This window comes from Crocodylus siamensis, chromosome 1, assembly GCF_052110815.1.
Source record: "Crocodylus siamensis isolate JL-2025a chromosome 1, ASM5211081v1, whole genome shotgun sequence".
Taxonomy (NCBI): domain Eukaryota; kingdom Metazoa; phylum Chordata; order Crocodylia; family Crocodylidae; genus Crocodylus; species Crocodylus siamensis.
Window position 1 is genome coordinate 276,653,254 of NC_143395.1, and position 15,521 is coordinate 276,668,774.

At 47.9% G+C, this 15,521-nt stretch overlaps 1 protein-coding gene across 2 annotated transcripts in view; it reads left to right on the forward strand.

Moving 5' to 3' along the window:
• The window catches only part of PIR (pirin), a 125,976-nt gene that overhangs the window by 23,696 nt on the left and 86,759 nt on the right, over positions 1–15,521 (forward strand). The window contains exons 1-2 of one of the 2 annotated variants that reach the window (XM_090063259.1): positions 9,235–9,404; positions 9,669–9,821. In XM_090063259.1, the coding sequence (XP_089919385.1) occupies positions 9,726–9,821 (96 nt within the window). In that variant the 5' untranslated portion in view covers positions 9,235–9,404; positions 9,669–9,725. Of the gene's footprint in view, positions 1–9,234; positions 9,405–9,668; positions 9,822–15,521 lie in introns of those variants that run through there. The other variant, XM_090063250.1, reaches the window with a different exon arrangement.

Genomic DNA, 15,521 nt, shown 5'->3' on the forward strand with positions numbered 1-15,521 from the left:
AGGGCAGTAGTCAGGGAGGCACTCAGAGTACAGGGTGTAGCTAGTATGGGGGTCCAGGAAAGGTAGTCCTTCCTCAAGGAGGCTATCCTTGAGGCGCAGCAGGACACAATTCCTCTGTGCAGGAAGGCAGGAAAAGGGTCCAAAAAACCTTCATGGCTGAGCGTGGATATCCAGGCTGGCCTGAGGGCAAAGAAAAAAGCATACTGGCGGTGGAAGCAGGGGGCAGGGACAAAGGAGGAGTACACCTCCCTGACCCGAGCTTGTAGGGATTTGGTGAGGAAGGCTAAAGCAGCACTGGAGCTTAGATTAGCTTCTGGGATTAAGGGTAACAAAAAGTCCTTCTTCAAGTATATAGGTAGCAAGAAGAAGTCTCAGGGTAACATTGGACCCCTATGAGGCAAGGCAGGGCAGTTGGTGACGGATGCGCAAGAGAAAGCAGAACTCTTCAACAAGTTCTTTGCCTCCGTGTTCCTGTCTGTTGACAATGGGGTGCTCTCAGGTGATAGCATAGAGAGGTCCAGGAAGGATGCGAGTCCCCCGACTGTTAGTTCAGATCTAGTTAAGGATTACCTGGAGGGCTTAGATGTGTCCAGGTCGGTGGGCCCAGATGACCTTCATCTGCGGGTGCTGAGGGAATTGGCTGGTGTCATTGCGGAGCCATTAGCATGGCTGTTTGAGGACTCCTGGTGCTCGGGTCAAGTCCCTGAGGACTGGAAAAGGGCCAATGTGGTCCCTATTTTCAAGAAGGGGAGGAAGGGGGAGCCTGGCACCTACAGGCCTGTCAGCCTCACTTCTGTCCTGGGGAAGGTCTTTGAAAGAGTTATCAAGGGCCACAATTGTGAGAGAGCCCTGCAGGGGAAGTGATGTTGAGGGGTAACCAGCACGGGCTCGTGCAAGGCCAATCCTGCCTGACTAACCTGGTCCCTTTCCATGACCAAGTAACAAAGAGCTTAGATGGGAAGGAGGAAGTCGCTGTCATCTTCTTGGACTTCCAGAAGGCCTTCGACATGGTGTCCCACCCAATTCTGGTGGGCAAGCTGAGGGACTGCGGCATTGACGAATGCACAGTCACATGGGTGGCAAACTGGCTCCAGGGGCACACCCAGAGGGTGATGGTGGACGGGTCCATGTCAGTCTGGGTGGGTGTAGGCAGTGGAGTCCCCCAGGGCTCGGTCCTTGGGCCGGCGCTATTCAATATTTTCATTAGCGACCTGGACGAGGGTGTGGAGAGCACCCTGTTCAAGTTCGCTGATGACACCAAACTGTAGGGTAAAGGGAATACACCGGCAGGCAGGGACCGCATCCAGGCAGACCTGGATAGGTTGGAGAAGTGGGCGGATCTGAACAGGATGAGGTTCAACATGGACAAGTGCAGGGTGCTGCACCTGGGGAGAGGGAACCAGCATTATGGTTATAGGTTAGGGGCTGGCCCTCTCGGCAGCACAGAGGCAGAGAGAAATCTTGGAGTCAGGATTGACTCCAGGATGAATATGAGTCACCAACGTGATGAAGCAACAGGCAGAGCCAACTGCACCCTGTCATGCATCAACAGGGGCATCACTAACAGGTCCAGAGAGGTCTTGCTCCCCCTCTGTGCGGCACTGGTCAGGCCCAGCTGGAGTACTGCATCCAGTTCTGGGCGCCGCACTTCAAGAGGGACGTGGAGAACCTGGAGAGGGTCCAGAGGAGGTCACTTGTGTGGTTGAGGGCCTCCGTGGCCAGCCCTATGAGAAAAGGCTGAGGGACCTGAATCTCTTCAGTCTCCGCAAGAGGAGACTGAGGGGGGAATCTTGTGGCTGCCTACAACCTTATCAGGGGCCACCAGCAGGGACTTGGGGAAAGTCTGTTCACCAGGGCCCCCCTTGGAGTCACCAGGAACAATGGCCACAAGCTGAGGGAGGATAGGTTTAGGTTAGATATTAGGAAGAACTACATCACGGTAAGGGTTGCCAGAGCCTGGAATAGGCTCCCCAGAGAGGTGGTGCTCTCACCTTCCCTGGAAATCTTCAAGAGGAGACTGGATAGGCACCTGGCTGGGGTCTTATGACCCCTCCCACCCCCACTTCTCCTTCTTGCCCATGGCAGGGGGTCAGACTCGATGAGCTGTCCAGGTCCCTTCCGACTCATTGATTCTATGAAAGACCTACTTGAAAAATGGGGGGGGGCACATGAAAAATGTTGAAATTTCAAAGGAGTTTTAAATGCAGTTCTCAATTTGAAATGAAGCATTTTTGCTTTTAAAATAGTTTTAATGAAACAGCTTTTTAAACATCTGAATGTTATTTTCCCCCTCCTCTTTTCCTTTATTTTTTTCTACTCTGTGATGGTTCATTCCTATTTTTTCAGTATTACATCCTGGAAAAAGACAAACAGGAAAAAAAAATCCTGGTCTCAAGATGCCTGGGATATACGGTTTTAATCAGGCCCTTACTGCCCCCAGACCATCTTTAATAATAAGCCATTTTGCACATGCTGTTAAATAAGGGGAGATGATTTAGATATTAATTTTGAAATGAAAAAAAAGATTGCCATTTGAAGACAATACTAATAGTTTGAGCCAGTGTCTAATGACTTTAACAAGAATATTAATAACAAGAATGCTTGTTGGATAATTTTGACAACTTTTTACTTGTTGAAAATATCAGTTTGTTTCAAGCAAAACTTTTAATAGGAAAAGTACAATTGGATGAGTAGTTTTTATTTTTCATTTTTAGGTTTAGAAATTGTCAAACCATTTTATTTTGTTGTTTTTAAATGAAAAACTTCAATTTTCTGAGTTAAAGTGACTTTGTTTTAGAAATTTAAGCTAAACATTTGAAAAATTAAAAACTGTTCCTAACTGCAATATTTTGAAGTTATTAAAAAAATTATCAAAGAATCCATTACTGATAGGCTAACAGAAGGCAATATTCTGAAGGATGGCCAACATGGCTTCATTACAGGCAGGCTGACCAACCTCATTTTCTTCTACAATCAGGTAACTCGCCACCTGGCTAGGGGAAACGAGGTTGATATCTTATATTTGGACTTTAAAAAAGCCTTTGACTTGGTCTCCCACAATATCCTCATGGTAAAATTGAGAAAATGTGGCCTTGACTACTTTACGGTACAATGGCTACGCAGCTGGCTCTGTGGTAGGACCCTGAGAGTACTGATTGATGGAACAGAGTCAACGTGGTGGAAGGTGACCAGTGGTGTTCCTCAGGGGTCAGTACTCCGACCAGTGCTTTTCAACATGTTCATCAACGATTGGTATTCTGGTATTAGAAGCAAACTGACAAAGTTCATGGACACCAAACTATGGGGGGGTGTGGTCACACTCCAGGACAGGCTGGCAATACAGGCAATCTGGATAGGCTTGCAAGGTAGGCACACCTCAACCTGATGACATTTAATATGGAGAAATGTAAAATACTCCACCTGGGGAGAAATAATCTACAACACACATACAGGCTCGGCAGTACTATGCTTACCAGCACTTCAGCTGAATGAGACCTGGGTGTTGTGATAGATCACAAAGTGAACATGAGCCACCAATGCAATGCTGTAGCTGGCAGAGAAAATCAAACACTGTCATGCATCTACCAAGGCATCTTGAGCAAAGCTAAAGATGCCATCCTCCTTCTCTACTCTGCATTGGTGAGACCACAGCTGGAGTTCTGCATCTACTTCTGGGTGCCGCACTTCAGGAAGGATGTGGAGAAGTTTGAGAGAGTCCAAAAGAGGGCCATGCACATGATTCGAGGCCTAGAGACCAGGTCTTATGAGGAGAGGCTGAAAGACTTGGGACTGTTCAGCCTAGAGAAGAGCAAAGTCAGAGGGGACTTGGTGGTGGCCTATAAATATATCAAGGGCCCAGGGGAGCATCTGTTTACCAAGGCCGCCCAGGGGAGGAAAGAGAAACAATGGGTACAAACTGATTGAAGATTGCTTCAGACTGGACATAAGGAAAAACTTATTTACAAGTCAAGTGCTAAAGGTTTGGAACAGGCTCCTCACAAAGGGGGTACAGTCAACCACCCTGGTGATCTTAAAAAACATCTTGATGCCCACCTTGCTGGGGTCACCTGATCCCAGCAGTTTTTCCTGGCCAAGTGCCGGGGGACTGGACCTGATGATTCCTTCCAGGTTCCTTCCAGCCCCTATCATATATGAATCTATGAAAACATTTTGAATGAACTGACCCAATTGTTTTTAATTTTGATGTTCAATATTTCAGCATTTTTGAGATGTTGTTTTTTATTCCTATATGAAACAGTAAAGTTTGAAAAATCTCAAGAATGTTCTAATACACGATACTATTCATTTCTTTCATATGGAAGGGAAGTTGCAATGGCTAGTGTAATGCCAAAATGCTACTAAAGAATTTTTAAAATCAGCATTTAAAGAAAGAGAAATGAGTTTGGATGTACTGCAGTAGGACTCTAAGTTTCCATAATGCTTGGAAGAAGGCCTGTTCTATAGGTATGTAATCCAAAAAAATGCACATCTGTATAACTTTTGGTATTTTGATGAACAAATGCAAAGAAAATCTTTAGTATTTACTGTGTATGTTTTGAATTAGGTCACTAAAGAAAACCAGAAAAGTTTGAGCAACAACAGAATGTAGTTCGGCCTCTTGAAGGCTCGGATCGAAAACATTTGCTCATTATTTTAAAAGGTTTTCTTGCTTTAATTTCCCCTGATTTATAACATCCTAAAAATACTTCTTTTGTGGAATTAAATATTTGCTCTGACCTCATTTCTCTAATGTAAATACAAATAATGTATAAGTACATTTTATTGTTTCAAGAGGACAATGAAGAATGCTTCATCTGGAAAGACTCTTCAAAGGGTGTTGGATTTAATGTGACCATCCTGTATTTTCTGAGACAGTCCCAGACTATGGCAGTGTATCTGAGTGCCTGTAAAGGGTCCCTGAACCCCTGAACACTTGTGGCTTGAAATTGGAAAATTCTTCCTAAATCATCTCACTTTCCTCAATGCTGTATCCCTCTAAAATATTCCTGTGAAATTAGGTATTCCAAATGTCTGGCTACATCTGCTGAGAGGTGGAGCTAATTTGCCCAGGTACATTATGAGATGAACACAGTTATACTGCTTCTAGTTTGGTTTTCTATCCACTAATTCCTCACAACTACCACTTACAGTGCAACGCTAAGGCAACTACCCTGACAGGCCCTAAACATTGTACTGACTGCTCCCATTCTAGAGATGCATCAAGCATCTAAGACTGAGCTGATTGTTTTAAGGGGAGGGAGTTTTTTCTTTGTTTTAAACTGCAACAGGGTGTTCTGTGCCTCAAGACAATCCCCATTACTTTTGTGTCCCCATGCTGGTCATGAGCAATGATTGAGAAACATAGCTCCAATGAAACAAAGGCATTACATACTTTATGCTTTTCAGTTGTGGATTCAGTATCTTTTTTGGACAGTAGCAGCTAGACATGCAATAAGAGAAATGGTTAGTTGTGTTAGTCTGATCCAGCAGAAAGCAGGGCAGGATGGCACCTTAGAGCAGGGGTGGGCAAAATGCAGCCCATGGACCAGATGCAGCCCACCAGGCCTGCAGGGCCCCTGAAAAATGTAGAAAATTAATATTTATCTTCCCCTAGTTGCCTGTCATGTGGCACTTGATGGCTTGCCAAAACTCAGTAAGCGGCCCTTCACCTGAAATAATTGCCTGCCCCTGCCTTAGAGACAAGCTGGTTCAGAAAGGGATGAGCCAACAGGCATGTATCTGGTGCGGTCTGAAGCAGCCTCTGACCGGTGCCCTTTTTGTGATCAGAGGGAGACCCTGGCGCACATGTTCTTAGAGTGCACCAGGCTGCAGCTCCTGCACTTACTCCTCCAGACTGCACTTTTCCCCGCACCTTTTTGTTTATGCACTCCCTATCTGTCACCCTACCAAGACCCAGGATCTCCTGGTCAACCTCTTCCTGGCGCTGGCCAAACTGATTATTTGGCTAACCCAGTGGGAGGCTCTTGCCAGGAAGGTTCCCGGGGACATTGGAGCATTTTTTCTCCGTGTCCTGCATGCACGTCTCCGGGTGGAGCATCGCTGGGCAGTAGCCGCTGGCACTCTAGCAGAGTTTGAATGTCGGTGGGCACTATCTGGCATGCTCTGCTTGGTGTCCCCCTAGGGAGCACTTATTTTGGCCCTATGACCTTCATGTGCACACCCTGTTTCTCATTCTTTGCCCTCTGTATTTATTTGATTTTAATGAGGCTCTATGCCGCCTGACAGTGGCGGCACATGTGATTTTAGTGGGCTAGGCCCATGGCCCATTGCAATCAATAGGTCAAAAAGGGATGAGTTTTGTAGGCAACAAACTAATCACACCTACAAAAGCTCATGCCTCTCTGAACCAGTTAGCCTCTAAGGGGACTTTTACATGTGATGGGGGTTTAGACCCCTAAATTGAAATTGTGGGTTTTTAATTGTGCCAGTTAAAAACCCACCATTTCACTTTTGGGGCTTCCATCACTGCTATGGCAAGGATCCTAATCCTTTTTATTTTTTTTTGGGGGGGGGGTAGCCTGCCTGCATCTCCTGTGGCCAGGGGGTGAGCTGCAAGTGGGCCAAGTGGCCCCTGAGCTGTGAGGAGCCCCAGTCCCACCTTCCACAGTGGTGGTGCCCCCCAAGGCTGCCCAGGTGGGCTGCTAGCAGGCAGGTGCTGCCCCAGCTCAGGGAACAGTTGGATCAGACCAGGTGCTGCCTCCAAGCAGCAAGGTGCTGATAGCTGCCTGCCCAGGAGGCCCCTTGGGGCACTGCTGCTGCAGAGGGAAGGACCGGGCCCCTTCACAGCTCAAGGGCCACACAGCCTGGCAGCAGCTTGTGTGGGCACACTCTGCCAAAAAAGCAAAAAAAACAAAGCGGTGAGTGGCCTGATCTTTCCCGCCCCCATGGAGCCTCCCCTCCTCTCCAGCGGCCAGGGGGAGAACTGCTGGCAGGCCCTGGGCTGTGGGGACCCGGTCTTTCCTTCTGCAGTGGTAGCACCCCTTGGGCTGGCCCAGGAGGGTGGCTAGTGGGTGGGTGCTGCCCCAGTTCGGAGGCAGCATCAAACCCAATCCAACTGTTCTCCAAGCTTGAGCTGGGGCAGCACCCGTCTACTAGCAGCCCACCTGGGAAACCCTGTGGGGAGCTGCCACTATGGAAAGAAGGACCAGGGTCCCCCACAGCTCAGGGGGACTCAGTTCACTGGCAGCTTGCTTCCTAGCTGCAAGAAACACTGGCAGGCTCTGCAAATTAAAAAAGAAAAAAGGATTGGGGTCCTCCCTTTCTGTTTCTGCCTTCAGCTCATCTCTCCTGTGGCAGGGCATGGAGCATGAGCTGTCAAAAGGCTGCAATGTTACAGATAGCTACATGTGGATGTGGTTTAGTTTGCATAGTAACAAACTTATTTAATTGTAAAACCTCCCTGCACGTGTACCCCAAGGTACTAGCCTGCCTTCCTTCTACAAAACTGAGTGACACAAAATGGGGCTAACATCTGTGCTTTCCTTGAAGTGTTACTTAGCTTGTTTGCTACCTTCTGGATTTCTTTACTGCTTGCTTTGGTGGAGGCCTAAATTTGCCTTGCTTAAAATTTTCCCTCTGGGCTGTGTCAGGAAAGGAAAAACAGATATATAGTCCAGGGAAAGGGAAATGAGGGCCTTCCAAGAACATGGGCAGCTCCAAAGCAGGTTTTCCAGAGCAAATTACGTTATTGGTCACAGGGAAGAAGTGGGGAAGAGGAGGGGAGTGTTTATGTGTAAGTGGATGTGTATATGTGTGTGTGAGACAGAATTTGTGCATATGTGTAAGACAGAGGGGAGTGTATAAGAGAGGTTGCATGGGTGTAAGAAGATGTGTGTACATGTGAGAGGGTGTGTGTGTAGGTGTAAGAGAGGGGGCTGTATAAGAGGTTGTGTGGGTGTAAGAAGATAAGTGTATGTGTAAAAGAAGATGTGTTTGTATGTATAAGAGAGGGTGTGGCTAAAAGAGAGAAGTTGCATGGGTGCAAGAAGGGGTGTGTGCATATGGGACGTATGTGTGTAAAAGCATGTGTGTGTATAATGGGGATCCATGTGTGTAAGAGAGAGGTTGTGTGAGAGAAAAGGCGTATGAGTAAAAGAAGTTGTGTGTGTGTAAATGTGTGTGTAAGAGGGGGTGCACATGTGTAGGAGGAATGTGAGAGAAAAGGGAGGCCTGTAAAGGTGTGTGTGCATGTGAGGGGTGTGTATAAGTGTGTGTTTAAGAGAGGGGTGCATCTGTGTAGGAGGTATGTGAGAGAAAAGGGTGCATGTAAAGGTGTGTGTATATGTGGGGTGGGTGCGTAAATGCATAAGAGAGGGGGTGCACATGCATAGGAGGTGTATGAGAGAAAAGGTGTGCATGTATGGGAGTGTGTGGGGTGTGTGTGAATGTGGGTAAAGGGCGGTGCACAGGTGTAGGAGGCATGTGAGAAAAAAGGAGTGCATGTAAGAGGGTATGTGCATGTGAGGGGGTTATGTAAATGCATGTTTAAGAGAAGGGGTGAATGGGTGTTAGAGGCGTGTGAGAAAAGTGCATGTAAGGGTGTGTGTGTGAAGGGTGTGTGTGTGTAAATAAGTGTATAAGAGAGGGGGTGTATGGGTGTAGGAGGCACGTGAGAGAAAGGTGCATGTAAGGGGGTGTATGTGTGTGAGGTGTGTGTGTAAATGTGTGCATAAGAGAGGGGGTACATGCGTGGATGAAGGAGGCATGTGAGAGAAAAGGGGTGATGTAAGGGTGTGTGTTCATGTGAGAGGTGTGTGTGTAAATGAGTGTGTAAGAGAGGGGTTGCACAAATGGAGGTGTGTGAGAGAAAAGGAAGGCATGTAAGGGGTGTATGAGAGGGTGTGTAAACGTGTGTATAAGAGAGGGGGTGCATGGTTGCAGGACGCATGTGAGAGAAAGGGGGTGAGCTGCAAGTGTGCAAGAGGTGGGTTTGTATATGTGTGCAAGACAGTGTGTGCATGTGTGCTGGGGACAGGGTCAGTAAGAGAACAGGGGGTGGATGTGTGGAAGAGTCGTGTGTACAAGAGAGGGGATGTGTGTATGAGGGAGAGGGAGAGTGTACGTGTGTTTGTGTGTGCATGAGAGAGCACATGCCCCACCCTCCGGGCTCTGGCTGGGGGTGCGTGCAAGCGCTGGCAGGCTGCAGCCCTGCCCGGGCAACCCTCGCCTCACCTCGCCCTGCTCCTTTCTTTCCCTGTGAGATTTGCAGCTGAAAGGCTCCACGTTCCTCCCTGCACTGCCTTGTGTTGCAGCTGCTTGCTGAGCTGAGATTGTGCTGCGTCATGCTGAGCTTGTCTTCCCAGGGGAGAAAGGGAGGCAGGGAGTGGCAGGCTGGGCTTGGTCACACTCTTGCCCTGGGCAGCTAGAGAGTGACAAAGAGCCAGGTACTGTGTCCTGGGAGTGGTGGGGGCATTTGTGGGCCTCAGATCATGTCCAGCTGTGTGTTGCTTGGGCTGGAAGAAGCAAAGAAAAGCTAAGTCCTTGATATGAACTTGTGCTCTAGTTCTGCTCTCTTGCTGCTTTCCCATCTCCCTTTGCAATGGGGTGCTTTGGTCTGTCAGCTGTGTGTGTGTGTGGGGGGGGGAGCGCTCTCTGCTTTCCAAGATATGTTGGCAGCATTTTAAAAACAGGATCTTTTTCCTTGACAGCTTGTTTTGGGGTTTTTCTGGAAGTCCTGGAAACCACGTCTCCTTGGAGAAAGAGGGATGGCCGCTGAGAGGCAGGTTGTCAAAACTGCCGCAAGCAAGGAGCAGATGGAAGGGGTCGGGGCACGTGTTCGAAGAAGCATTGGCACTCCTGAGGTAGGCTTTGCACTGGCTGCCTCTCCCCCTGAGGAGATGGGATGTTGCATTGAATTATGAGCCTTTCCTGGCTTTGCATCTACCCTTTAACCTAAGCCACAAAATGGACTGGAAAGAATAGCATCAAGAACAAGTGGCAAGTGCCCAGACCTGGGTTAGGGTGCAATGTGGCTCATGCCTCATAATTCATGCATGATAATTTTATTCATGATAATTCATGCACCAGGTGTTGAACTTGTCTTGGCCTCACAGACTGGATGAGTGGTATGGGCAGGCTTCATGGGATGTATTGGGCCCACAGACAGCCTGGTCTCCCTATGCTGGATCTAGCATGTGTGGCAGTCATGTTGGGACTCATGCCACACAACACTGGTTTGAACATGTTGGGACCCATGACGCATGACACTCCATATGGGGAGTCCCACAGTTCCCCCCACTTTCTCCCTTCCTCTGGGCTGTTTGGGGACTGCACCTTATGCAGCGTCCACTCCAGCTACTTTGGTCTGGAGTGGGTAGGTCCCAGATTGGGTGGGGCGGACACTGTGTGGCATACATCTGGCATCTGTTGGTGAGGGTCCTGGGGCAGCGGCCATGTGTAGTGTGGATTCTGGACTGGTCAGTGTGGGTACCACATGCAACATTTGTGCCAGGCCCTGTATGTGAGGCCTGTCCAGTGGTGCACGGGTCAACACAGCCCCAGGGGCAGAACTGGGGGCCAGATGATGGACAAGATCTGGTTGGGGGCTATATCTTTGTCATGCCTGCACTAGGGTATACAGTCTCTTTGGACCTTGAGGAACCTGTGGAGGCTGGAGCAAAGGTTTCATCCAGTGAAAGTCCAACCCCCAAGCCCTTCCTTATCCTATATTAGTTGATGGAATTGAAGGGCCAGGAGGGATAAAGGTCTCATAAGCTTGTAGGACAACTGGGTCCAAATACTTTATATACAGGGCAGGAAGAGAAACCAGAGAGCTGAGGATAACTGATGCTAGCAGTCAAAATGTCATGTGAAAGACTTCTGCCTATCCTGGGATTGTGTTTGCATTCTGGAAGGGGAGAACTTTATTTTAAAACTGTATTTATTCCCTGGAGGAAATGAACTGGGAGGGCTGGAATTTGAGTCTGGATAACTCAATCTGTGATAGTCGGGAATCCCCATGGGACTCAGTCACGGAAGTGTGGCTTCAGAACAATATAATAATGAACTTCACTGAGAGTATTTTGTGAGATCAGGGCTTAGCTCTATGTCTTTAATAATTTGACTCTGGAGTCTGTTGACATTTCAGTTGTCTAGGTGAATCTAAGACCCCCCAAAAAGGACAGAAAGGGATACTCAGCCAGATAAGATGGAAATGATGCTGTGAAAACATCAGGAGGAACTGAGAATGTCCATACCAGCTTCTATTACTTTTTAATTCCAAATTTAGTCAATCAGTGTAATATGTGAATGTCATGTTGGCAGGAATTAGTGATAACTAGTTGCAACAGGACCTGCATCCAGTGGAGCTGTAACACCCCCCAGTGGACACATTACTCCTGCCTTCTCTGTTCTCTTGGGTTGCCCTGTCTTCCCGCTTGCCTGTCACACCTTGATGGTGTTTACAAAAGTTTCATAGTTTCATAGTTGGTAGGGTTAGATGGGACCTGAGCAGATCATCAAGACCGGCACCCTGCCATGGGCAGGAAAGAATGCTGGGGTCAAACGATCCTGGCTAGGTGATTATCCAGCCTCCTTTTGAAGACCCCCAGGGTAGGAGCGAGCACCACTTCCCTTCAAAGTTGGTCCCAGACCCTAGCCACCCTGACTGTGAAGTAGTGCTTCCTGATGTCTAGCCTGAACCTACTCTTAGTCAACTTATGGCCTTTACTCCTAGTAGTGCTCTGGGGAACAGGGTCTCTCCTGTTCCCTGCTGGTCCCCCTTGGTAAGTTTATAGACAGCTACCAGATCCCCTCTCAGCCTTCTCTGGTGTAGACTGAACAGGTTCAGGTCCTGTAGCCTCTCCTCGTAGGGCCTTCCCTGCTGCCCCCTGATTATGCAAGTGGCCCTCCTTTGGACCCTCTCAATATTGTCCACATTCCTCCTGAATTACAGTGCCCAAAACTGAAAAAGAAAGATTGGGAAGCTGCTGAGAGGCCCAGAGAGAGTTCAATCTACTGCCAGGCTGCCTGGGTCTGATCTATCGTGGCCCCTCAACCCTATCAGTGTCCCAGGATAGGAGGTGCCTTAAGTGCTGTGTTCATGCCTTCCTTTGCCCCTATAGCCATGCCCAGGCCTTGTAGATGTTACCAGTTATATCACTGCAGTGGGGTGGCTTGCCCCAGGGCAAGTTTTGTCCCACTTGGGCCTCCAAACCTTTGTTGGGAGCAGAGGCAGATTAAGATTTATTGGGGCTCTGAGCAAACAGAAAGTTGGAGGCCACCTACACTCCATTATAAACATGAATGTATCAAAAACATCAATAGACCCATTAAATGTTTACATGGTACATTAATAAATAAAGTACAACACATAATATCAAAATTAACTACTTAATTTTGCCATATATCAGTGTCCTGGTATTTCAAAATGGTGGCAGGGGTTCTTGAAGTAAAATTTTTGAATGAGCTTTAGTTTAAGTGCTATCACCACCATTTTTAAGCGTGGGGACCCTGACACATGAGAGACTGTGGCACTTTAATTAGAGCAACTCTCAGAGTCACTCTAATTAAAGTGCCACCACCCACTCCCAGAGCCAAGGGGCATCTTCCTAAGCCTGCCCAGCAGGGCTGAGGCTGAAAGGGAGGTGTAAGCCTTCCTGGCTGCCCAGGGCTGGGTGGTCTCTGTGCCAGGCTCCCAGCTCTTCTCCCTCTGCCCAGGGCAGGGCCTATGAAAGACTATATGGCTACAGTGTTTTAGGCTAAGTGCAGCCTGTCAAAAAGTCCAAAGCTAATTGATTCAGTCTTTGCAGGTTAGGTTAAACTGCAGAGACTGAACGGAAAAACAACTGGACAGACATTTACATTTGATTCAGGAAATGCAGCCAAATGACTGCAGTGGCTCAGGCCAGAAGCCAAGGGCAGGGGTGGCACTAGAGCACTGTGTGTTCACTTCTTCTTTCTGCTGCCTTGAGGTCTCTGGGATTTGCAGTCCATAATTACAGTAGCAGGACTCTGCAGGGTTGCTCATCACTTCCTCTTCCTGCTTCCAGGTGCCTCTGAGAGTTGTAGTCCACAGTCACAACCAGCAGTAAATTTGAGCTGGGAAAAGGGTGTTTAGACCCCAGCAGGGTTTGCCTCGGGCAGAGGAATCCTTTCCCCTGCATCCTCATATGGCCCCCCCCCCCCTTTTCAGCCAGCCCTGCTGTGCAGACAGTATAGTACACCCCAGCAGACAGCAGACCCCAGCCCAGGGCTGCAAAGCATGCTGGGATGACAGGAGACTATGATTTAACTTGAACCAGGAAAGGGTCTGGTACAGAAGTTTCATAAACCAGTTGGACCCAAATCAGTTAAGTCTGATATTTATTACATTCAACCAGGTTTATCTCAAACCAATTTCAGCCACTTTGGAACTGGTTTATGTGCACTGAGCTTCTGTGCTAAATTTCTGGTCACTTAAGCCGGCTTATGTGTAATTTCTGTTCCTAGCCTTAGGCACCTTGGGACAAAAGAGGCAACAAATGTTGGTCTTTATTATTTAAAGTCTCCTGCAGTCTCATCAGTGGGGATTTCTTCTTTGCTTTGAACACACTGAGGACATCAGTTATCTGTCAATTGGTTAAGTACACAGACTACTTAAATGTTTTAATATTTTTCAGCCCAACTGTCTATTTTTTGTATTTAGTAAGTTGGTGAAGTGAAGTTCAAAGGCTCATCTGGAAAAGGAGTTTTGTAAATTTCCTTTGAGGCTTGGATTTATGGCACGTTATGACCTGCTAACATCTGATACCCCAGGTACCTCTCTACAATTTACTAGCTACAGGTAAATTTCAAAAAGCCAATTTCAACAACCAAGACTAATTTTAATATTGATTTTATGCCCCTCCTGCCCCTTTTTGACATCTGATACCTACAGGTAAAGAACCTACTTTTATTCCCTGCAACCCTCCTAAATTTGCATTTCAGCAAAACAGGTTTCTAAAGACTGGCTTTTTTCATACCTGAGGGATTTCTGACCATCTTTCATATCTCTCACTATTTTTTATTTATTTCTTTTTTATCTGAGGAAGGACATGTGTCCAAAAGCTTGCAAATAACAGCTTTTTTGCAACTATTTAGTTGGTTTAATAAAAGATATTGCCTCTACCCAAAGACTCCATCTACAGGTCAACATGAGCCTCCCTCCATCCCTACCTGTTTCTCACCCATTGTCTGCCACAATTTGCATTTTTACCGACTGGCATATTGCATTTTAGCTTCTGGGATTAGCCATCCAGGAAGAACACAAAACACCTGCAGACTCTGCCTGAACAATGGTGTTTGTACCTGAAAGCTTGCAGAGAAGAATTTTCCCAATCATTTTAGTTGGTTTATTAAAAGATTATAGTTGTGGCTTTACCAGCCTGATTGTATTTGCTTTGTACTGAGCTACAAGGACAATGGAGGATGCCTCCTAGCCAGTTTGATTCTTCTTTAATTCTGTCTGTTTGTGGATAGACTTTTGGAGGCTGTCCCCTTTTTTAAAAGTGTACATCTGCATTTTTTAAAAACATATAGCCCTAAATTTAGGCTTTAAAGACTTTGGGTATCTAGATAAGTGTCCTGAAGTTTTTTGAAGTATGCTAAGCACCCCATTCATGTAGGAGCCTAGCTTCAGACATGAAGCTTTTAAAATAATTTGCTCAACTGCTCAGACTAGTATTTTCCTTGGGTCTTTTTGCACTGCTGCCTTTGCCCTGGGGCTATGCACCCTGCCTGGGCAGCAGGGCAGGGCAGAGCAATCTGAACAAACAGTGTGCAGACTGCCTCCACCCCATGCACAATTCTGGGGGGCACATGCCTCCCCCTACTTGGGGTGTGCACAGCAACAGGGAGCTGCCCCTCCTTCCACTCCCAGCCTGATGGACGAGCTGCCCATGCCTCCATCCTGCTCCCTGCATCAGGCATGCACTGCTATGGCTAGGGCTGGGCAGCGCCATGCCCCCAGCCTCAACCTTAGCCCCTGCCCCCTCCCTTAATGTGAGGGCTTCGATTTGCCCCCCTCTGCATGCCTTTTCTTCCTCTCCACAGACTTACCTGCACTGTGCATGGAGTTGCTCTCTGCTGGGCTACACAGCTGCTTTCTGCCAGGCTCCTGGCCACCTGCATGCCTGTGGCTGGCTGTGCATATGCACGCCTTGCTGCCGGCCTGTCATTCTTGGGGCCCTCATTTGCAGAAGGCCCCTGGACCAGTGCCCAGCAGGTCCTTGAATTAACCCGCCTCTGGTTGGGGGCTTCAGCCTTTTTGGCTTTGGCTCCTGTTTCTCTGGATGGGCCTCCCTTTAGTCAATGTCCACTGTGCCAGACTTTGGCTCTTGGGCACCAGCCCTGACTCCCACTCTGGGCCTCTGGCCCCAGACACCCACTGTGAAATCCTGGCCCCAGTCATCCTCCTTGGGCTCTCGCCCTAGCCCTCAAAGCCCTAGGCCATCTCCTATTTCAAACTTTTTACACTCTTGGTTTCCATGTGCCTATGTCCTGAGCCCAGGTTCTGGTAGAGCTTAAACCTCCATATGCCCTTT